General features: G+C 34.4%; 1 protein-coding gene across 2 annotated transcripts in view; it reads right to left on the bottom strand.

The window, feature by feature from the left end:
- The window catches only part of LOC128546239 (fibrinogen C domain-containing protein 1-B-like), a 41,933-nt gene extending 16,688 nt beyond the window's left edge, over window positions 1–25,245 (bottom strand). For both annotated transcript variants that reach the window (XM_053532011.1, XM_053532012.1), the window contains exons 1-2: window positions 24,930–25,245; window positions 187–798 (exon numbers count right to left, since the gene is read on the bottom strand). In XM_053532011.1, coding sequence (XP_053387986.1) covers window positions 187–798; window positions 24,930–25,158 — 841 coding nt within the window. In that variant the 5' untranslated portion in view covers window positions 25,159–25,245. The remainder of the gene's footprint in view (window positions 1–186; window positions 799–24,929) is intronic.
- Window positions 25,246–26,004: the final 759 nt, after the last annotated feature.

The raw sequence follows: 26,004 nt of genomic DNA, 5'->3' as shown, positions 1-26,004 counted from the left end.
AGTCAAAGAAATCATCACCAAAACCAGCAGACTGCGCGTTTCCTTTTTTTAATCATGTTCACATTTATATTAATTTCCTATTTCCGATGTTATAGTTAATATCTTAAGTTTAAATTTGAACCAGATGTTGAAATGACGGTGCAAAATTTCTTTCTGATCAAATAAATTGTAATCAAAAATATTTACCAGTTTTGTCTTCATCTGTTATCTCATTCAAAGTCGTACTCATCTTGGAAACTTTTTCAGTTACTTTATTTAATTCTAAAGTAATATCTCCTATATCTGTGTGTATCTGACGATTTACTTCAGCAACTTGCCTGGTCATCTGTTCCGTAAAAGCTTCATGTTTTGTAGACAATGAAACACTTTGATTATGTACCAAAGTGGCTGTTTCAGTCTTGAACTCAGAAAATGAATGTTTTATATTTTCTATTTGAATTCTGATGTCGGAAGCAAACATAAGTCTACCAGTTTTTTCTGCCAGTAAACTTTTTCTAACAAAATTTCTTAAATCAAATGCCATTTTATAGCCATTTGTAGAACTGGCTTCATTTCTGTTCATCACTCCTAATTTTTCTTCTATTTTTATAATGTTATCCTCGATCTTATCAATTCGCTCCAGATTTTTTGCTGTTTTTGCGTGTTTGACCTCGATATCGTGTTTGACTTTTTCGGATTGCGCTGTTATGTTAGTAATTTTAGCCTCCATACTTTTCATCCGCTCCGATTGTGCTTTAACGTTTGCATAGTTAGCGTCGAGCTTGTCAAGTCCATCCCCCGCTTTCGATTGACTTGAGCCTGAAATTAAAGTTTTTCTCTTAATTCTACTTTTTCAGTTAAATTTGGTGTTAGTAAACAGAACTGAACAATACTAAAGCTTGATGTAAAAAGTAGGAGTTAAAATGTTATTGCATGTTGTTTAATTTCAAGTAATGTAAAATGAGGGTAAAGTAAATTGATCTTATTAATCACGATGAAAACGAGACAAACAAACATAATCGCCGGCAAATGTCTTGAAATTAAGAACACGCACCTATAGATTTGATTGAAAATATGATAGAAATGTCAATTCACAACTGTAAGTTACTTGAGTAAAAATATATCATAACCATGTTATTCCTATGGATCTCTTTAATAAAACCTGTAAAAAGATCCTTTGGAAGCAAAGAATGCAACCAAGAAGAATAATAACAGACTCTGTTTGATTGAGTCTGTTTATAAGAGGTAATGAAATGTGCAACACCTCTCACGCCCGCTAGCACCGGCTTAAGCGGAACTCTATTACACATATGTTGAATGGACTCCATGATCCCAAAGGACCAGAAAATATAACAACACTGAAGCCAAGTACGGGGAGACCTTTTACACCGCCACACGGCACTTAAAGATTGCTGTTTTGATAGTTAATAAAATCTGTAAAAAGATCCTTTGGAAGCAAGCCCCATCAGGGCTGAACTGTCCTGGCTTTTCCGATGGCTTCTTAATGCTCTGCCTTCTGCAGAGATATCTATTATATTTATTCTGGTATAGTTCAATACGTGTGAAAGGGTTTCACCTATATAGGAGAACTACTTTTATTTACGCACAGTAACGTTGGATCATAGCTGTGTTTAGAGCATCATATTAGGTTTAATGTTTTGCCACTGTCCGTTCCTAAAGCTGCCCCCACCGTTTTTTATGCCCCCACTTTGGGGGGGGGGGGCATATAGATTTGCCCTTGTCCGTCCTTCCGTCCTTCCGTGCCCGCGAAATGATGGTTAAGTGACTGCATAACGGTACTTTCTCTTTGATGTCATTCATTCCGTTCTGTTTATGTGACTATTTTTCTTTTTATGTGACTGTTAGAACAATAGAGAGAACAATGGGGTGTCACATAAAGACCGTTTCGTTAGAACGTCCGTCCTTCCGTCCGTCCGTCTGTCCGTCCGTCCGTCCTTCCGAGAATGTTGTGTCGCGCCTAGCTCCAAAATTATTTGACGTAGAGTCTCAAAACTTTACAGGAATGTTGGCCAGCATGTGTAGTTGTGCACCTGGGGTTTCGCGTCCGGATTCATTCAGTCATGTAGAAGTTATGGCCCCTGACTTTGTAAAAATTGGTCATTTTAGTGTTGTGTCGCGCCTAGCTCCAAAAGTATATGACTTAGAGTCACAAACCTTTACAGGAATGTTGGTCAGCATGTGTAGTTGTGCACCTGGGGTTTCGCGTCCGGATTTATTCAGTCATGTAGAAGTTATGGCCCCTGACTTTGTAAAAATTGGTCATTTTAGTGTTGTGTCGCGCCTAGCTCCAAAAGTGTATGACTTAGAGTCACAAAACTTTACAGGAATGTAGTTCAGCATGTGTAGTTGTGCACCTGGGGTTTCGCGTCCGGATTCATCCAGTCCTGTAGGAGTTATGGCCCCTGACTCAGTAAAAAATTGGTCATTTTAATGTTGTGTCGCGCATAGCTCCAAAAGTATTTGACCTAGAGTCACCAAAGTTTACAGGAATGTTGGTCAGCATGTGCAGTTGTGCACCTGGGGTTTCGCATCCGGATTTATTCAGTCTTGTAGGAGTTATAGCCCCTGACTTAGTTAAAAATTGGTCATTTTAATGTTGTGTCGTGCGTAGCTCCAAAAGTATTTGACCTAGAGTCACCAAAGTTTACAGGAATGTTGGTCAGCATGTGCAGTTGTGCACCTGGGGTTTCGCGTCCGGATTCATTCAGTATTGTAGGAGTTATGGCCCCTGACCTGGGAAAAAATTGTCATTTTAATGTCATGTAGTGGGGGCGTCTGTGTCCCATGGACACATTTCTAGTTTTAAATATGTTAAAATATACAAATGTACACAGGAAAAAGTGTCTCATACGCCAGGCGTATGCTTTTTTATGGCGTATGAAATGCATGCGCCATTCTTACGCTTTCCATGTGAAAATTTTTGCGCATGAAATCCATACGCCAAAAAACGTATGCATTTCATACGCTTTTTGGCGTACGCAATTTTTTGGCGCATGGATTGCATACGCTAACCTTTTCCGCATAAAAAGCGTACTGCCGGCGTACGCATTTTGCATGCCACCAAAAAGCGTACGCTGCTCATATGCAATAAACTTACTGAAAGTCTTGCGCTTTCCATACGCCTTATAGCATATGACTATTATTGGATTTAAGTTCTTTCTGAATAAGTTTCTTTAATTGATAAGTTTAGGCCTATAACATATTGATAATTCATGAAATTAAAGTTTATTTCTGAGTATTCATTTTTATGTTGCATCTGCAGATGTGTTGTCTTCCAACCTTGATAATTACCACTATCAGAAAATTGTTTTTTCTACAAAAAAATCAATATTTCATGTTTTAGTTCAATTAAACTTTCTGCTTTCCAACTTTCTGCTTCCTGTGAACTTCTGGTGCTATTTCACCTTTCTCTAAGTCAAAAGTCTGTCTGATATCAGATAACAAAGTTATGAATCAAAGGGAGATTAATATGCCTTTGATTTCAAATTTTTTTTTGTTTAAGGGTAGGCAGTTCATCAAGTCATTATTTGGACAAGAAGTAAAATGTATAAACAGACAAAGCAGTGGGTGCGTGGGTTTATGCAAATTAGGGGATCTCCCCTAAGAACATTTTTAAACTTAAGGCGCAAATCGTGCACTTTGATGAGTTCTTGGTATAATTCTATGTTCTGTTCTCCTTGAAACTTGATACTGTAACAAACAAAAAAATCGGACGATTTTGCGACCCCTCTCCCTCCCCCTCCTCCCCCCACCCCCCTTCCCCTACAAACACACACACACATTCCTCCCCGAAATTGCAGCTACTCTATATACTGCTAAAAGATCTTCTTTGGCATCTAATCGCTACGGAATTCCATAAACGACAGCTTACTGCCAGCTGTTTGCTGCTACCTGCCAACTGCTCACTGCCAACTGCTAGCTGACAACTGCCAATTGCTAGCTGTCAACCGCTATCTACATACTGTCAGCTGTCAACTGCTGCCTCTCAACTACTTTATAATGTCTCACTGTCGCACTAGATTTTGGCAAAATATTGCAGTAAAAGCGTCGCTGTTCATTGTCGAATGAAATTGGTCATTTTCAATCAAATATTACGACAAAAGTACTTAAAAGGTCGTACAAGATCACCGGGTAGTGTTCGTTCATTAATAAAATAGGTGTCAGGGGAGGTAGTAATAGAGGTACGGTATTGTATTTTTAACTGAATTTCAGTACATAATGACACTATGTTAGAGTTTGACCCTTGTTCGAGTCTCTATACCATATATGAATATGCTTGTAGATGTCTTAGCTTTAGTATATGCGGTAGGTCTCTGGCCAAGTCTAAGCTGGCCCGACCGGGGAGTGTTGAGAATTGCTCCAATGGTGTCATTGGACTCAGTGAAGATAGTGCTTGAGTTTTCAGGACTGTCTTGACTGCTCTGAAAAGTTCATATTTTGAGAATATTACCGGACTTTGACCTATGACCTTGACCCATATTCGACCGGATTCGAACCCGACTTGACCTGTTTTCTCTTGGGCCTGGCTTGTCCTTTGCAACAATGTATCATTTATTAAAATCAGACATCAGGTTATAAAGATATGACTCCTCTGACAAGGCTCAACCCTCCATTCTCTATTTAATATATGAAGTATGCATATTTTCACGAAAAATGGTACATTCTGAGAAGTCTCACGACGAAACTGTCGGCGGTAAAAATATACCAACTATATATCTCTTTACGCAATGTATTAGATTTAATCATAAAAGTTACTTCATAAACGTATCTTGTTGCTGGAACATTCTATAATTATTTGAAGTTAATGAAAAACACGTTTTCCGTACGGAAAAGTACGGAAATACAGCTTTTATCCTAAATTACGTACAAACGGACGAACATGATTTTGTTGTTTGTTTTTGTCACAAACTTTCAGATTTTGTCATTTTCTATCCAAACAAGTATTTTCTTGCAGCTATTTACCCAAAATAAATATTTAATACGCACTTTTTCCTTATTTTATGGCTAATATTTTAAGCCAAAAAGGTTAAAGTTAATGCAGGAAATGTTCCTGTCGTGTCCGACGAAGAAGAAAATTATTTTTCGTATTCGTTTAAACAATATTTCCAACTACTTATGAAAAGAAATTTCAGTTTGATATCTTACTCCTAACGATTTTTATAATAAAATTAAATTGATGAATTTTTCGAAAAAAAAATGCGACCAAAATTAGCGTTAAACGGTCTACAGATCGTACAGACGGACAAATTTTACTTAAACTATTTATTTCAATAGAAATAATTTATATACACCAAAGCGTGTTACATCAGAGCCTTAGTTGATGTACAATATTTTTTTAGAAAAATAAGATGTATTGTCGTGCATTCTTGCTTTTGACATGGCACCCACGTTCGAGCCCGTACGACTCTTAGGGTCGGGTTTGAGCCTTTATGAAATAGTTCTCGAATAGTTCTACAAATACATGTAACATTTATTAATATATCTTAAGTACTTTTGTCGTAATATCTGATTGAAAATGACCATTTTTTGAAAGCAAAATATTAACAACATTTGACCTCAATAACCTCGACATGCGATAATTCTGTGATATTTGAGCAATAGACTGTTGTGTGTCGTTGCTCGTTGTCGTGTGTCGCGTTGAATGTCGTGTGTCGTGGTTAAGCATTTTAAGCCGACAGCCGACAATTCCACGACATGATATGATGTCGAGTGTCATTGTACATTGCCGTGTCGAAATTAATGAAACAGTTCAATATTTTTCATAGCGTCAGCACTATCTAGATCTAGATTTGTAAAGAAAATTGAGACCAGCAAAATGCACTGAAACCGCTATAAACTGGAATCCTTGAAAACCGGAAACTCAACCAACTTTGAGGAATTTTGATGTCGCAATTGAAAAACATCCATGTTAACTCAGGAAGTTGTACAACTTTTAGGCCCCTATCCCGGACTTTAAAGGCAGTCCGACTGTTTGCACTTACCGTTACCATGATTGCATGCTTAATTCAATCTAAAAGTAGGCATAAATCTGGTAAATTGAAGATAAATGTTGTTATTATATGAAGTAGGCCTAACTGAATAAGATTAGATCTTAAACATACCAGATTTCCATGTAATTATATTAAATATTTTGTTAACTTATGTAGCAATTAAAACCACTTTAGACAGAAAAAAAAAACATCTCCGCATTGAACTTTAAAGAAATTAACTTTGATCTGATAGCTGTTCTGTTAAAAAAGGTTCCACTATATAGGCCTACTTGTCATACTGTGAAAAAACAACACGAACGGATATGAGTAAGTATGAAAATACAGCCTCTAATTGCAATAAGAATACAAATGTCAAAATATTTATCATATGATGACCGACTAAAACGTAAGTTACAAAGAAAAAAATAAAACACATTTGATAACATAGGCTAATTAAAAAAGTTCAGTTTGTTATCAAGCAATGGCAACGGTTTAGTGTATATATAGCTTCTTTTATACAAGTTCTGACACATAAAAACCTAATTTTTCTGACCATATATACATTACATTAAAATATACTATTTCCGAACACCGTATCCGGTACAGGTACGGCACTGAAACTGAACGTCGGATGGAAATAATTGTAAAAATAATGTGCTTCATTAGAATACCATTTAAAATTGTTGAATATGTTATTATATATATATCCGTATTCCCAGAAGTAAAAAATAGCACTTAATAGAACAGAACATATCTTTTATTTCACCCAGGCATTTTTCAATACAACAAGTGAAATGTATTATCAATAATAATAAAAACTCATTTTAAACATAGAACAGTTTTGAAAATATTTATATTTATATCCAGTTTAAAAAAGGAAATGGGTTTTTATCATAAATGTGTTAGGAAAATTAATTGGTACTGCATGTGAATATCGAGTATTTCATGCATAGAAATGTTTACAACTCAGAGGAATGTCATTCATTAATTTGGGCAGTATTATAAATAACAAACATAACCGATACTAGTATGCTCTTTTGTGGTAATTCGACCGTTTAATTGTTTTTATTTAATTGGCATTTCTCAATTTTATAATTGTTATTATTAAACTTACCTTTGACTGTATTTGATCTCGGAGCGAAAAGACATACACACCGCTCTAATCTACGATAATTAGTAAGGTGACAATGGTAATGATACACATGTGGTCATACACACGTGTCATGCAAGAGGCACTAATAATATACACGTGCATGCACTGATTAGTTAGGTGTGCTAATCCAATTATCGGACAATTACCGCTAAAAATCAAATAACTGTGGCAAGTTCAATTGATTGCATTTTTTTTTAAATTACAATTAAATAAATTCTTTCTGACTTGGATAAACAATTTCGATAAATTTTGGAAGTATCTATTTGTAACTTTTAATGGACATTTCGATGGCATAAAAAATAAAGTCATTATTTAAACTATCTAAGCTGTCTAATAATTTTTATCTAAATATGTTCCGTATAAAATACGGATATTTGAAATTAAAACCACAAGAACACCATAATTCGTACAAAATTTTGTAAAATAAATGTTCATTTCGTATGGCGTGGCCTTAATTCATTGAAATATGTGGATTTTACCATATGAGATGATAATCTGTTTTTAATTACGGTAAAACCAAACTTTACATATAAAATATAGTTTTGATACAAATTGCGTCAATAAAAAATAATCAACATATAGGTTTATTTCTTATGTTTTACATCTATTTAAGAAATTATCAGTATCATTGCAATTAAAGAAACAATTAAAACATATACATGTTAGTCCATTTCATATAAGTTTGGCAAGAAAACGTCAATTTCGCGAGGCGTGGTTGCAATAAATTGTAATATTCCATTTATAAATTAGATCGACATGTTATTACAAGAGTCAAACTCCCATCTATCAAATCTGTCAAAGAAAATACCAATATAATCGACATTAAAGTAACAATAAAGAAAATAAAAGTCCATTTCGTACAAGTTTGGCACGAAAAGACGCGGTCTTACAAAACTGTAATATTTCAGTTATAAATAAGATAAATATATCATTTAAAATAACCAACATGAAGGTTTATCTATTATTTAATACATATTTTCAAGATATTACATATATCTTTGAAATTAATGCCGCAATTAAAAAATAAAAGTCCATTTCGTATAAGTTTTTGCATGAAAATGTCCATTTCGTAGGGCGCGGTCTTGAAAAATCGTAAAATTTCTTTTATAAACCTGACAAATATATTATAAAAAATAAACAGCATGTAGGTTTAACTCTCATCTATCATATTCATTTAAGAAAATACAGATATCATTGAAATTAAAGCCGTCATTTAAATAATAAAAGTCCATTTCGTAGACGTTAAGTCCATTTCGCGAAATGGAGTCCATTTCGCACTCTATCCCTACCGGATGGAAACCGAGTTGTTCCGAATTGAGCGTTTGTTTACGAATCGATGACATGTAAACACGCGAAATTACAGACGATAAGATAAGATTTATTTAAAGTCGGCAAGACATCAAACAAGTACAACATAAGCTCATGTGAGCTTTTGAACCGACGATATACATCCACAACAATTCAGTCAGCGCACTGACAGTGACACATTACTGACAAGAAAGACAAATGGCAGGTGAGGTGGACAGCTCTAAGGCTACGCACTGACTGAATCAAGGGCGATACCATACTGATTTCGTAAAGGCAGAGCAGGCAGCGCCGCAGATGAAGTTGTTATCTTTTATGTTTAGAAGAATGTTACATAAATGTAGAATCTACAATGAAACGCCAAGATAAAGTAAAGTGCTGGTCATGCTGGTGGAAATTCGGTCATTCGGTTTAACAAACTTTTATACATGTGCGTATCCAAGTTACTGGTTGGGACCCATTTTCCGGACAGGACCAGTTTCCGGACACGTGTAATATCCGCTTTATTTCGTTGTTATTCATGTAATTGTTTCCTCTAGATCATTTAGATGTTTAGTCTTAATGTCTACAACAAACCACTATTTTATAAGGCTATGTAATGTTTGGGTTTTTGATGATAACTCACCTGCGTTTACAAAACAACTTTCTGTCTTAACGGGACATGAAGATAGCATTGCGCATGCGCAGTAGTTCACACATGCCGAGGTATCAAGTGGGGAAGAAATAATCAAACTACATAATGATTGTCTGCTGATAACATGTTCTACTTTTAATTTCACGCTAAATGTTACGTAAGATGCAGGGCTGTCGATGTTTGCACTAATTTTATTCTATATCTATTGGAATTATCAAGAATTCGTATAAGACGAAATTCGAGTTTTTTATAGTCAACCTCGGTTTGCTTTCATAGCTGCTATTGAAAGTCGGGTTATGTTTCATGTGTAATTTTGAAGAGTTGAATGATAAAAAAATATGTAGAAATAGTTTAATTACCTATTTTGATATCAAATTAACAACAAAACACTGTCAAAATATTTGTCCGGAAACTGGTTTACCTGACAGGAAAAATAACTCATTTTAGTGACCCCATTTGAGGCCCCATGGAACCCATATTTTACGTCACAACGCGATGCTGATTACAACATCGGATGTGGAAGGAGCTGAAGTTCATGCAGTATGGGCTTCATTTGTGTCAAATATCTTTTTTAGGGAATAATGGAGCCGAAATATGAAAATGTGTCCGAAAAATGGTTCCCAACCAGTACATTATTTTAGTTGATAGCCCAATGAAAATTATAGGTAATGTTGTTTTTATGCTGTTTGGACATTCAAGATGAACTAATCTAATGGAACTTAGCATTGTGTCCTCACTGCGGGACAAACCAGGAATATCTTCATTCACTTTTGATCAAGAATCCGGATAGCGCCATTAGCGGCTGTTCTGATATGAGCTACTGTTTGGCGACCCAGAATTTCGGACGACCCAGAAAATCGAACAGTCGCGTAAACGCTTATTTTGGTGTAATTTTTTGATCATTTCTTGACAAGTACATAATTATTAGAAGTTTGCATTATGTGCAACATCATCTGCAATAATTGCAAATCAGTAATTTAAACTTTCAAAAATGGAATATTTACATTTCTTCAAGAAATGTTGTGACAGTTCTCGCTGGGGGAAACTGCATACATGTGCTTTCAGTGCGCATGCGCATACATGTTTTGAAGCCCCAGCATTATTCAAGGGGAAATCATCTACAATCTGCTAAATGCCGACGAGAAAATTGCGTGTTATAAAACAAGTATCAATGTTTTCCCATTAACCCCACGAGTTAAATGCGTTTAAACCAAACTGTTTTACGTAACATTTTGTCTCTTATGTAGGTCAGTTGGATTTTTCAAACTCTCAACAGCATCAAACATTTACAGTTGAATGTAAACAAGGTAAACAATACTAAAAATGTCTTTTTATCATTAAAACCGACCTATACGTGATTCTGCCAAACAGAAGTGATGATAATTAGTACTTTCCTACTGTCCGATTTCTGGGTCCTGCAACACGCTGAAAACGTTAAATTTACGTAGTACCTCTTTCGGGCCTCAGTGACGTGTTCAGTTTATTTTAATATACAAACAAATTTGTGTTTAGCGACACCGAAGAACTGAACTTGATTCAGGTATCATTTCATGGATCTTGAATTAAAAATTAAAATATGACAGATGAAAAGGTTATAAAATTGTCCGAATCTGGGTCGGCAACCAGTAGTGGAGGTCCCACAACCTAACGGAAAACTACCACCAACTCTCAGTCTCTTGCAATTATAGTATGAAGTAGATCTATCATGGTGCAGTACAATCTAGCAGAATCTGCCTGTCATGTCAAGCTTGACACTGATTGGATTAAACAAAAGTAAGTTTCCCATTTATACTAATTTATTTTAGCTCTATTGTCACAGTGATGAAAGCTTAAAACTTATTTGAATCACTCTACAGTCCGCTTCATGGAAAAAAAACAATACTGGTAGTAGTGGTTTCTTATGAGAAGGCATGGTCGTGACCCCATAGGGGCACAAACTTGAAGTTATGCAGTCTTAAACTTATGCTTGGTTTAAATAAGGAAAATGGTCTAGACAGGTGGTATTGTATTGTTATTTGTCTTGCCGACTTAAAAAAACCTACCTAAAACCTAGCACAGGTATTAGAGACTTAGATCATCTAGGCTACTTCAGAGACATAGAGAGAAAAGCAACTAAAAATGTTTAACATGTGTGACAGACTTTCCTGCGTTCTAGTCGTCCGGTTACCGGACGGCTAGCAAATCCTCGGGGGATTTTCTAGTCGTCCGGTTATCAATTTCTAGATGAATAAGTAATGATTTAATATAATTTTGCCTGTTATTTACTTAAAATATTAATACCTATCTGTAAATAAAATTTTATATTATAAATTATGTTGTATCCATCTTAATTTTCATTTCGAAATAAAACAGATTAATTATGAATGCTTTTATCGTAGGAGGAGCTGTTTCAGCATTGTTCAGTGACTGACCTGTTTCAGTGACCTTCTGAAAATCTGCTGCCATTTCCAAATGCAATATTTTAGGCAACTAATTATAGTAGGGTTGTTAACATTAACATTTCAGCTTTCGATGCTCTCAAAGAAAATGTTGTGCTGATTATGACAGTTTGGTGGCATTGTTATTTCTATGGTATCCCCAATTTTGAGACATTTTTCTTATTACTTTTTTATGCTCACAAATTCTGATAAAGTTCTTTGGTTATTTATAAGGAACATTTTGATTTATTTTCTGTTTTGATGCAAATGTCATCTTGTTTTCTGTCTGATATTTAAACAGATAGAACAGTTCAACAACTACGTTTGGGAAATATACAGCTTTGAAATCCATGATTGGCTTAATTATCTTTTACAAAAATTATAGCCAATATGAAAAATGACAACTAACTTCGCTTCTGATACTGTTGAAATGAGATGGCCAGTGTATCCATATTTTATCAATGAGATAAAACATCTTGTTGAATAATACAGCACAGTTTGTTTGAATATTACTAACAAATATGCATATAATGCCCAGACTTCGAACCCCACCCCCTTATAATTTATAGAATTTTCATGCCGCATAACCAGTATAATCATTTTGCTTTGTATTTTATTATGAACAAGGCCTAGCACTGTTTTTACCTGGTTTGTTGTTCGGTTTGTGAACGTTAACGCTGACAAAAGGCCAATTACTGGCTACCCTGACTAGTTTAGAAATAAGGTAGGGGTCACTGAAACAGGTCCCACAGAAAATCTGTAAGGCAGATCAGGGTTGGTTGTGATAAACAGTACCAAATATTATTGCTGAAAGATTTTCCACTCTATTTTACATCATCTGAATTGGGGTAAGGCTACACTATAGAAATCCATAAAGGAGACTTGTTCTTCTCCAAGAATTTAAATAATTCTGCCAGTATTATTCTTAGTGTCACTGAAACTGGTACCTCGAGGATAACCGATTCTTAATATAAAAGTTTTGAACAAAGCTAGCTTCGCTCTTATTCATTAACAAATATGGATACGAAAATTGAAAGTATTTTAAATATTTTTGGATTTTGAAAATGCTATAAATGAGCGATAAACTGAATAGTTAGTAAGATTTAAAGATTCCTAACCCATACAAAGACTTATAAATACAATGTTTTGTTCACTACCAGATAAACAGATTTTAGTGCGTGACGTCACAGTGATCTCTTCCTGTTTTGTAGCAAATAAGACTCTCAAGTAATTAAATACACAATTTGCAGACATCCCAACTCTCCCGATCCCGTCGGGTTTCTCCCGATTCTGGATATAAAACCCGATCACCCCGATAAGAAGTCCAAATCTCCCGATTTAAAAAAAAATATATCAAACAAAGAAAAAAGATCCACTCCTTTACATTAATCAATTCTCGCTAATAACAAATCTGTAAATAACAGTTTTCGGATATTTTCACACCTTATATTTACCCCTGTTTATACTGTTGTTTATTGCATGATATAACAAATCCAGGTGTTAATGTGTCACAACTGAAACAGGTATTTAATTAAATATATCAATAAAAGTAAATTACAATCAAATTTGCAATAGAAAATATCTTGGCTTTACCTTTTTCTGGGCATGTTCTAATCTCTGGCCTGTTCGAATAAAATGATATCTAGGTGAAGTTTGAAATTGGTTCACATTACCTCCAAAACAAGGTCACCAGGTCAAATAATTGAAACAGCTGGTCATCACTCTAGATAGAGGTCATAATTTTGGTCCGATCTTCATCAAACTTGCTCAGAATTTTTATCTCAGTGATATCAAAGTCCAGTTTGAAGTTCGGTCAAGTGACCTTAAAATTAGGTCAAATTGTTGAAAAGGTTGTCAACACTCTAGAGGTCTTAGTTTTGGTCAGATTTTCATCAAAGTTTGTCAGAATGTGTAACTCAATGATGTCTAGATTGAGTTGGAAAATTTGTCACATTACCACCAAAACTAGGTCACAAAGTCAAATTATTTAAAAATCTGTCACTTCATAGGTTTAAAATTTGGTCTGATCTTAATCAAACTTGGTCAGAATGTTTATCTCAGTGTTACTTAGGTCAAGTTTGAATTTGGGTCACATGACCTTCAAGGTCACTATGTTGAATCTGCATTATACCGTACAGAACATTTGTTTTTAATTTAACTTTTTTCCATTATGTACTTAGTAACGAGAAATTTCATAGGCTTGTATGTATATCAACATTTATTTGTGATAAACATATTTTCTCACTTGTAAATATAATGTTGATGGACTGTCTGAAAAGATACTAGACAAGAATTTGGCAGATTAATATGGAAATTGCCCAATGTTCTTTCGTTATAATGTATTTTTTAAAAGTTAATTACGTTTTATTCACATGTACCAATTTAATAATTATTTCTAACAAAAAAAGACATATTTGGGAATTACTTTTCAAAGATAAGAATTGTTTTAAAAATCCTCCAAAAGCTTATCTTTAGGTCTGCTTAGCTTAATTTCTTGATAAGGAAAATCAATGTCACTAAATCTGTTTAATCAGAACCTGTTTATAAAAAAAGATATATCCAGTACACTTTTGCGCATTTAAAGGAATTGAAAGGTATTATGCTGACAGTAATTAAAGTAAATATTTATCATTCTTATATTACAGGAGGAGATACTTAAATGCTTAAGCAACGAAGGTTATAACAATGATGCACATGCGCTTCGTGTAATGCTTAAATATGCATACCAGCAGTTTACAGAGTTCAGAAGCAAGTTTAAGAGCATGGTATGTTAATTTCAACATTATTTTGTTGACATTTTTTTTAAAAAAAAACCTATTGTATGATTGTGTGTGTGTGGTTTTGTTTTTTTCTTAAAATACATTTAAATGTTAGAAACTGTGTAACTGAACTAGTTATGTCTGACCTGATACCCAACTCTGACCTGACCTCCACCCCCCAAGTTTTTTTTTAAAATTATGTTACAAATGTAATTGAATACCAAAATAAATATGAGACACACTTTCTTTTGACCTGACACCCCTATTTACTATCCAGCACTGAGAACAGTTGAGCATAAGCCCATATACAAACATATTTAAATATCAGGCCATAAAAATTGTTTGTTTGCGGTTATGTTAGTTTTAGAGTGGGAAGGTAGAATTTTGCAGACATAACTGAATTACCACTTACAAAACACTTTCAGCAGGTATAAACAGTTACATTTTTAATAGGAATACCAAACTGTTTTTCTGAAGTTCTGAACTCATACGTAAACCGGTACACTATGACAATTCTTATACATTTGGAAACCATAGATCAAAGTATAGACAACTTATTCAGTTTTTTGCTATCTCATCTAGACTACTTGGAAGTTACAATACAAACATGAATGTATGAAAGTATAATGTTACTTTTTCAGGTTTTGGATGGCTTTAAGAACAAGCACTTTCGAACTTTGGATGTAAAAGATCTGTGCCAGAAACTGTTCAAACGTTATTCTTCTGGCCAGAGTACCTGTAGTGTAGATAGACTAAACGCAACTTTGATAGTGGTAAGCAATACATTTGTTATTAATACCAAGTGTAATAGTCTAATGCTGTTAATTTGTGATACACAGACACAAATGGAAGGTAATAGACAATTCTTATACACAGACACACATGGAGGTTAAGAAACAACTGCTAATCACAGACACACGTGGAAGGTAAGAGACAATTGATAAACACAGACAAACATGGAAGATAAGAACAGACTCACATGGAAAGTAAGAGACAACTGTTAAACACAGACACACATGGAAGGTAAGAAACAATTGTTAATCACAGACACACACGGAAGGTAAGAGACAATTGTTAAACACAGATAAACATGGAAGGTAAGAAACAATCGTTAATCACAGACACACATGAAAGTTAAGAGACAATTGTTAAACACAGACACACATAGAAGGTAAGAAACAATCGTTAATCACAGACACACATGGAGGTTAAGAAACAACTGCTAATCACAGACACACGTGGAAGGTAAGAGACAATTGATAAACACAGACAAACATGGAAGATAAAAACAGATCACAGGAAAGAGGAGTACAAAACGTGTTAAACACAGACACACATGGAAGGTAAGAAACATTGTTAATCACAGACACACACGGAAGGTAAAGACATTGTTAAACACAGATACAATGGAAGGTAAGAAACAATCGTTAATCACAGACAACATGAAGTTAAGAGACAATTGTTAACACCCGACACACATAAAGGTTAAGAAACATCGTTAATCACAGACACACATGGAAGGTAAGAGACAAGTTAACACAGAAAACACATGGAAGGTAAGAAACAATTGTTAATCACAGACACCACGGAAGTAAGAACCATTGTTAATCACAGACACACATGGAAGTAAGAACAATTCTTAAACACAGTAAAACATGGAAGGTAAGAGAAAATTGTAATCACAGACACACAAGGAAATTAAAAAATATTTTTTAATCACAGACACACATGGAAGTTAAAAAAGTTGTTAACACAACACAATGGAAAATTAAAAACATTGTTAACACAGACACACATAAAAAAAAAGAGACTCTGTTAACACAGGACACATCATGGAAGTTAAAAAACATTGTTAACACAACACACATGGAAGATAAGAATATGTTAACACAACACACATGAAGTTAAAAAAACAGTTGTTATCACAGACACACATGGGAAATTAAGAAAAATTGTAATCACAACACACTGGAAGTTAAGAAACAATTGTTAAACACAGACACACATGGAAGTAAGAAACTATGTTAAACACAGACACACTGGAAGTTAAGAAACAATTGTTAACACAGGACAACATTGAAGGTTAGGAAACAATTATAAATCACGACACACATGGAAGTTAAGAACAATTGTTAAAATCATAGACACACATGGAAGGTAAGAAACAATTGTTAATCACAGACACACAGGAAGTTAAGAACAATTGTTAAACACAGATACACATGGAAGTAGAAACAATTCGTTAATCACAGACACACATGAAGTTAAGAGACAATTGTTAAACAAGACTACACTGAGAGGTAAGAACAATCGTTAATCACAGACACACATGGAAGGTAAGAGACAATTGTTAAACACAGACACACATGGAAGGTAAGAAACAATTGTTAATCACAGACACACACGGAAGGTAAGAAACAATTGTTAATCACAGACACACATGGAAGTAAGAAAAATTGTTAAACACAGACAACATGGAAGGTAAGAAGACAATTGTTAATCACAGACACACATGGAAGTTAAAAACATTTGTTAATCACAGACAAAAGGGAAAGTTTAAAAAAAACAGTTGATTTAAACACAGACAACATGGAAGTAAAAAACAGTTGTTATTACAGATCACACATGGAAGTAAAGAACAGTGTTAAACACAGACACACATGGAAGTTAAAAAAACACGTGGGTTAAAAAACACAGACACACATGAAGTGAAGAACAACTTTAATCAGACAACATGGAAGATAAGAGACTTATGTTAAACACAGACAACATGGAAGTTTAAAAACAATTTTTAATTACAGGACATACATGGAAGTTAAAAAACAGTTCGTTATCACAGACAACATTGAAGTTAAAAAAAGTTAATCACAAACAAACATGGATAAGAGACTATGTTCAAACACAGACACAACATGGAGGTAAAAACTTTGTTAATCACAGACCACATGGAAGTTTAAAAAAATCGTATCACAAAACACACATGAAAGTAATTAAAACAGGTGTTATTACAGAAAACAATGGAAGTTAATAAAAAAAAGAAGAGTTAATCAGAGAACAAAGAGAGTTAGGAGAAAACAATTTTAAAACAAAACACATGGAATAAGAGACTATGTTATATACACAGACACAATGGAAGTTAAGAATCATTTTTAATCAAGACACCATTGAAGTGGAAGTAATTGTAAATCACTACACATATGGAAGTTTAAGGAAACAATTATTATCACAGAAACATGGAAGTTAGGAAATAGTTGTTAAAACAAGACACACATGGAAGTTAAGAAACAATTGTTTAAACACAGCAAAATTGAAGGTTTAGAGACAATGATTTGCACAGACACACTGAATTATAGACAAATTTTTAAAACAGACACAATGGGAAGGTAAAAACAATTGTTAATCACATACAAAACATGGAAGTTAGAACATATTGTTAGTCAGAGACACACATGGAAGTTAGGAAACAGTTGTTAAACACAGGCATACGAAGAAGTTAAGAACAATTGTTTTACATACAAAATGAAGGTAAGAAACACGTTAATCACGAACACTGGAATGTTAAGGGACAATTGTAAAACACAGACACATGAAGGTAAGAAACATGTTAATAACAGACAAACTGGAAGGAAGAAACAATTGTAAATCACAGAACAATTGGAAGTTAAGAAACAATGTTAAATAAGAAAAACAGGAAATTAAGAAACATTGCTAATCATGAATACATGGGAAGTTAGAAAACAAATGTTAATCACAGAAACACATAGAGGTAGACAATTGTTAAACCACAGAGAAACATCGAAGGTATAGACATTTTAATACATACAAATGTGAAGGAAGAGTCGCCATATTCCCGATACACCAACTGGATGCTTAAGAGGCAGCTGTTATACACAGAACAAATGGAAGTTTAAAAGACAATTGTTAAACACGGAAACATGGAAGTAAGAGACAATTGTTCAAATTACAACACACATGAAGTAATAGAATTTGTTTAACACAGTACAAAGCTAGGAAAAAGACTATTTTAGATACAAGCAACATGGAAGGTAAGAGAATTGTTTAACACAGAACACGATGGAAGGTAAGACACTACTGTAAATACATGGAGTAAGAAAGGACAATTGTTTAACCAGACAAACATGGAAGGTAATAGACTTGTGATACACAACAAACGGTGGAAGGAAAGAGACTATGTAGATACAAGCAAAATGGGATGAAAGGTAAGACATGTTAAACACAGCAAACATGGGGAGGTAAGGTTAACTTTTGGTGTGCTATAGGCATGAAAGTTGTACGATGGTAGGTATGGCATCAATTTTCCAGAAAAAACATACAAGATTTTAGTCAGGTGGTCACTTATTTACATTGAATAACCTGTTTTTGGAACCAAGTCCATTAACATGATTATATTGATGAAATATTGTCTTCAGAGGAGGTTATGTCGTGAGGAGAGAGTGGAAGGTACAGGGAAAAGGGAGAAACGCTTAGTTTTCCGGCCAGAATTGAAAAAGGTTTGGGAAGTCATGGTTAATAATCAATATATTTGAATCATTGTTATATGCTTACACAATCACAAAAGCTTGAGACTTTGTATGTGATCACAAGTTTTAAGATTTTTATTAAGTGATATGAAAACTTTTCCAGCATTTCAAATTATCGTCGTTTGGTAAAGCTTGCTACAAGTTCTATTAATTTTCATGATGGCAAATTTTGTTGATAATACAATTTATAAGTGACAAATGTTAGGGAAATGGTCATATTGATGATATCTAATCACATTTGAATATGCCAGTCAAAGCCCGGTTGTGGGCAAACTGTATTCACAAATAGCTAATATTTGTATTTATTGATATTGCATAAGTTTGAAAAAGTATAACCCCAGTTTTACTTTATCTTTACTATAACATAACTGAAAGTGATTCATTGCAATCCAGTGCATTTCGTTAGCAGGTCGAGGTGTAGCAGACAGCGAAGTGGAGAGGGATGATAGACGTGACATCGGAGGGTTGCACGCGCACGTGCAGCGCTCCGGACAACGGAGATTGATTTTTTTGGTAAAATTAAATGATAATTGAAAGAATACATGAACATAAGATTTTGGAGTTATTTGATATTTATTTATTTAACTACTAAAACAGCAATGCAATTAATTCCATATCCTCATGGAATCAATTTGCATATAATTCAGTACGGAAACGCTCAATGCAAGGAGAAATAGTTTTAAAAATTTGATACTGTCAGTTTAGCTTTTGTGATCAATTTTTATCCCTCTGCAACAATGATTCAGCAACATTTGAACAGGAGTGAAGAAAACTTATCTTGGTCATAATTTAACGGGAAGTTAGGGAATATAGATCAAATGCTAAATACAGTATAAACTTGCATTTAGTGGTCACCACTATTAAGCAGCCAACCTATCATTAGCAGCCAATTACTTATTTCCCAAAGTTGATATTTATTCTATAAATAGCCTGCATTAAGTAACCAATTTTCCTGCTTCCCTTGGCTAGCTGCTTAAGACATGTTTGGCTGTATACACAATGTCCAACAAACAAGTAGACAGCATTATTTGCTATACCACACACTAAGTTTACATGAACTTTGATACATATTGTTTTCCAAGAGTATGCTAAGCACAAATGAAAATAGCATATTTTGGCTGTAAATATTATCAAAGCATACGAAAATCATACTCATAAATATTTTCACCAATATAATTTTTGTATACGAGGCGTATGAGAAGCTTATGATAAGTAGGTGTGAGAATTTCAATCACAAATCGTATGAATGGCGTATGCCATAAAATCAGGACGTAAGAAAAGCGCACGCTAAAGTTAAATTTTATCTTCTATAAACTATTGTATATGAGGCGTATGAGAATCCTATGGAAAAAAAGAATCGTATGATTTTCAAGCGCAAATCATATGAATGGCGTAAGACAAAAAATCAGGGCGTATGAAAAGCGTAAGACATGCGCCCGCATTTCATACGCAAGTTTGCGTATGGCGGGCGTACGTGGTGCTCAACATACGTAATGCGGGTGCTTTTTGGCGTATGAAATGTGTACGCTTTTCGTGCAAAAAGCGTATGCGACACTTTTTCCTGTGTATATATACACTGCTTGGTTGCGGTTTAAGACAGCTGTGTTCTTGGAACACGGAATTTCATGTTAGATAAACATCCTTGCTTTCTTTATGAAAACAAGAACCATGTGAAAATAGGATTAGTCACGTTACATGAATGCAGAAAATTATCTACAACAGTAACTGTGTACTTGTGGAAGATACAGTCTGGATAATAGATAATAAAGAAAAGCAAGCACATAAACAGGAAACGTTGAAATTCCACGAAATTCAGGTTTTCAAACTTTGCCTCACGCCAACTGGTTCTGTTTAAGGTATTGGACCCCTAATAGTAATGTTTTAAAAATGGCATTTGCTTGGTATATTCTTAAAGTTGACCATGTTTCACACTGTGTTGTAAATTTTAAACAACTTTTACCATGCCGTTGTTTGTAAAATTTGTATAATTTATGGTATTTCCTCGCGCTCAAGAAGAGACAAAATTTAATGTGATGGCCACTATCTAAAACGTTTGCAGAGAATTCATTACAGCATTAATTTTGATAAAAGAAACATCAAACTATTGTTAAACAATTATAAAACACAAAATAAAACTGTAAAAATCATTTTTTTCTAGGGTACCTCAAGTAAACAGATTTAATGAGACAGAATTCTAACTCCAACATTGAAAAATTAAGGTCGAATCCTGTGGGTGTGTTTTGAAGTTTGCTCACTTCATTCAAAAATAACCTTGGGGCAATAGTAAAACCTACCTGCATTTCTTCCACAATATGTAATCTGAAGAATGAAGGCAAAATAGAGAACTTTTACCGCATGTAACTCAGTATTTTTAAAGATGTCTAACTCTACCCCTCCTGATTCAGAGGTAAATTCACATTGAACAGCAAAAAATCACTTATAAAATGAAAATTTTACACTTTTGTACAATACATCCATAATTAGTCTTGGAAGAAGTAAAAACTTACTAGGAAAAAAGGAAAACATGAAAAAAAGAGATTTGGTCCCAGTGGGGTTTGAACCTACGCCCCCCCTGAAAATTGCAGTCAAAGTAGGTTTATGGTAGGAATTGAATACTCTTCAAAAAGGAGATACTCTATTACGGTCCAATACCTTAAATAGGGGTGGGGGAGGTGGGGCCATGTTCTATTATACATATCGGAGTGCCATATTTGAAAAGTAAATGTGTCATTGCTGTATGTAACATACACGTACATAAAGTTTGCTGACAGTATGTGTACCCAAGCTAAGGATACTGAGCATAAACCATTTTTCAATGTTTAGTAACAGTGACTCAAAATATAATCCAAAGCCAGATCGTAATACAAATGTATAAGCTTGCTATACGTCAAGTTTGGCAACACTGAGCCTAACTAAAGTTTTATACTGGAAACCAGCTTTTTGATGATCAAACTGAAAAATATCTATACTGTGAAATCATTATTATTCGTGGGGGATTATTTTCGTGGATTTCGTGGTTGAGCTCAACCACGAATTTAAGTCCCAACGAACAAAAAATGCCCACGATAATTTTTAATTGTACGCAAAGTCGTCAAATTGACACCATAGCCGTTCGATCTGATTCGTAGTTGTATGCATGCGGCAGTATATACTAACCTGCAGCTTTCGTGTAGTTTATGGAGACTTCATCAACGATAAACATAAGTATGCGTGGAAACAAAACCGACTATTTCATTTAGAATGTACCCGTGGTTTGTTTATGGCATGTTTGTCGAAGTGAAAGTAGATACTAAATAAAGAAGTTTGGCGTAGCGTTACGTGCCAAATACACTATAATACGGCTGTTATATCATTTTTACGGCCCCGCTATGCAATGTTTATACGCTAGCCTTTATTTTAATGACATGTAGTAAAATACTACGACTTTGGAACTATTAAATATTACATATTAATTGTGAGATTTGTATCCGATGCATTTATACCTAATTCAGATTACACGTTTCTCGGCAGGAAATAACACATGCACAAGTTCAACAGCTTGTAATTTTAGATGCAGACGCGCATTCCTTTTGCCAAAAAAAAGTCGGACAAGTTTATAATAGTTTATGTAAGAATTATTATGGTTAAACTAGCACTACATTATTTAAATCTTTAATAGTTTGTTTTAATTTGCGGTAAAATAACGGTAGTTCTTGTTTAAAACACGATCAAATGATCAACTTTATATTTGTTTCGATAATGAATGCTAATTGTGCAAGGTGCTACGGTTTTGACACAATTTAATTGGCGCCGACTTTTCTCATTGAATATTTCACAGTTCTAAAAAGTTTTACAAATTAGGGTTCGTATAATTATAGATAACGCAGTCGTTAATTGGCACATGATCACTCGCTAATCTCCCGCGGCGTTGATTGCAAATTCGGTAACCATGGTAGCGCTGTTTGACACGTGTAGGTTTCACATGTAAGGACAGAAGTACTAGTAGATCTATTCCTGTGGAAATTATGATTTCTTTCTGACTTTTTGTTTTTCAAAAATTGAAAATCCACGAATTTACGTCCCCACGAAACAGCCGTTTTGGTCAAAACCACGAAATTTCGTGCCGACGAAATTAAATGATTTCACAGTATTTCATGTTGAATATGACTTTGATCCTAACCCAATTGCATTATAATGATTTTTTTTTAAAGAAAAAAAAACAGTAGGCTCAGTGGGATTTGAACCGCGACTCGTATGCTCCACAGCACAAAAGTTCTCTTCATTCCAACACTCTAGACCACTGTGTCTCAGAGGAACTTTGAAACTCAGCAGACCAATTAAGTTATCTCATTCCAAACCAGAGGTATTGAGGTAAACCATTTTTCTATTTTTAGTTACAGTGACCCTGACCATTACCTAAGTGAACCCCAAATACATTCCAAACCCTTGTGGTTGATAAAAGCTATTTACACAACAGGTTTACTGACAATATGTGTACCGAAACTAAAGATATTCAGTAGAAGCCATTTTTTCTTTTTTTGCTAACAGTGTCCTCAAATATCATCCAAAGCTATTTGTTTTAGATAAGCTTGCTACACACAAAGTTTGGTGCCAATAAGAAAGTGCAAAATAAGATTATACACCGGAAACCGCTTTTTTGATGTTCGCATTGAGACAATTTATATTTAAGTAAACGTGACCTTGACCTTGACCCAATGACATTAAAAGGACCTTCTTATAACAAAATAATTTGATTTCGGTGAACCGCAACCCATCCGTTCCACTGCACAAAAAGGAGTTTTGGCCCAACGCTCTAGACCACTGCGCCACGGTGGAAGTATGAAGATTAATTATGTTATGTTATCCTGACCTTGAGCGTCAGTCCACAGACCCCATATACAATCCCAACCTTTGTTTTTATATAAGCTACCTATAGGCCAAGTGTAAATTTAATACATCAAGGCAAACTAAAGATTTAAGCGGAAACTGTTTCTTTTTTCTTTTTAACTTTAGAGACCTTGACCTAATAAACTCATATGCAACCTTAAACTTTGTCTCTACGCAATCTACAAAAAAATGTACATACATACCAAGTTTTATTTGAATCGGTCACTCCTAACTCAAGTTACTGAGCGGAAACCAAAATCCGACGCCGTCCGCCCACATGCACGCACGCACGTACACCCAACGATATTTCACAATCAAGTAACCAGTTTTAACTTGGTAAACAAAGTGGTGCATTGTCTTGGGGTTGCAAGTAGAAGTATGTCAAAAATAATCACACATACCAATACGCTTTTTGGTCATACGACAGAAAAAAGCAAAGTTACAACGGTGAGTATGAATAGGTTTTAAAATGACTGTATTATTGTTTGAAGTTTTAACATGCTTGGGGTCTAGTGTATTCATATCAGTTCATTCAAAAAATCAAGCACATGCCCTTAACCGTTTATTATTAAATTCTGCATTCCAAGTGTGCAAACTGTCCTTAAAAGCTCATAATGCCATTGTTAAAAATGTGGCTGCCAATTTTTTAACCTATTATTTTTTATTACCTCCCTTTTACGGCTCAAACTATTAACGGTTCATGCGCAATACCAAAAGTAGTTCTTGTCTTATCATGTAAGTAAGTAAGTAAGTAAGCTGTTTCACCTGTTCTTACGATAAAAAATTTAAGCATTGTCGACCTTTGATCTCAAACAAATTACTACATCTGGATAATTATATTCATAACCAATAACTGATTTAAAGTAATCTAAATAATTTAATTTTTAACAAAGTTTTGATGAAAGCCGGACATTTGTGAATTTCTGACAGGAGAAAGAAAATAATTTATTATTTATTTATATCTCATCCACATCCCTGATCAATAAAATCTGTTTAACAAAATCAGTCAAACAAAATTTAATCCAAGTCTGTTTGACAGATGATTGAGATTTTACGGCAATTGGTAAATAGAAAATCTCAATAATCTGTCGACGAAATAATTAAATTTAACCTTTAGCCTGCTGGTGGCCAGTTATTTTGCCTTTGCGACCAGTGCAGACCAAGATCATTGTCTTCACTGTTTGCTATTCAGCAGAACACCCCTTCAAATAATAAATGGTATTTCCCAAATTGAATGATGGACCTGTTCATTTTAGAAATTTATCAGGCTAAAGGTTAAAATTACCTTTTGCTGTAAGTGAATCCGACTGTGTAGAAACAGTTTGTTTAGATATTTCTAGGCGTCTCAGACGTGACATAATTTTAAAGTTTTCAAGTCTCATCTGTAGATAGTCTTTCTGTATTAATTCCATTAGTGCTTTATTAGTATTACAGTCACATTCAGTGTCACAATAAATGCCCTGAACAAATATAAATACTACAAACTTTAACGCTAAAACGCCACTTATATCCATTTTGATAAATATTAATTGAAACTAGTAGGCAAAAGTTTGTCTTCTAAGCTTGTCGAGCACTAGTTCTGCGTTATCAAACACGTAGCAATTGATGCCCAAACATGTTACTGTACGAATTTCAGATGCTTGTCTGAAAATGTTTAAACTTTACCTTGGCCTGTTTCTGAGAATCACGCAGTAGTTCTAATCTAGAAAATCTTCTCCAGGATATATAACATACAGCACGTGTAACATCCGTGAAATTATTACCTGCGGCCTGAAGGCCGCAGGTATATTGGAATGCAACAAGTAGTGTAGCACATGGGGAATGGGTGATATCACGTGATTTTTTACCGATATGTGATTGGTTTATCGCTTTTATGGAACGCCGTTTTCGCAATATAGCTGGCAAGCTATATGATATATAGAGAAATGCTTGTGATCTGAATTCCTCATTCATTATTTCATATAATTTATTCAAACTTTCAGCAATGATCAATATTGATACTTAGTTGAACATATGAGATTTTTTAGATGCTCTTTAATTTCCTAGTTTATGGTTCTGTGTTGTTTTGCTCTATATGTCAACGACGTCCAGGTGAAGGCATGAGTCACATTTGTGATAGCTCTAGTAAAGTGTTTCAATAGTCAAGGAATGTGACCAGTTGAGCTAAAAGCTATGTTATACATGAAAGGGAAATATAGTTATTTTTGCTCAAAACAATGACTTTCAGAATTAAGAAATACCAAAGAGCTATAAAAATAAATTTAGATTAGATTAAAAATAGATTATCTCCTGTTGCGATTCTGTGTATTTCATTCTTCTTTGGAAATACATATTTCATAGATCTACTTGTACAACATGTA

The sequence above is a fragment of the Mercenaria mercenaria genome, chromosome 19 (genome assembly GCF_021730395.1).
Source record: "Mercenaria mercenaria strain notata chromosome 19, MADL_Memer_1, whole genome shotgun sequence".
Lineage (NCBI taxonomy): Eukaryota > Metazoa > Mollusca > Bivalvia > Venerida > Veneridae > Mercenaria > Mercenaria mercenaria.
Note: the sequence above shows the minus strand (reverse complement) of the source record. Positions and strands in the feature narration are given on the sequence as shown.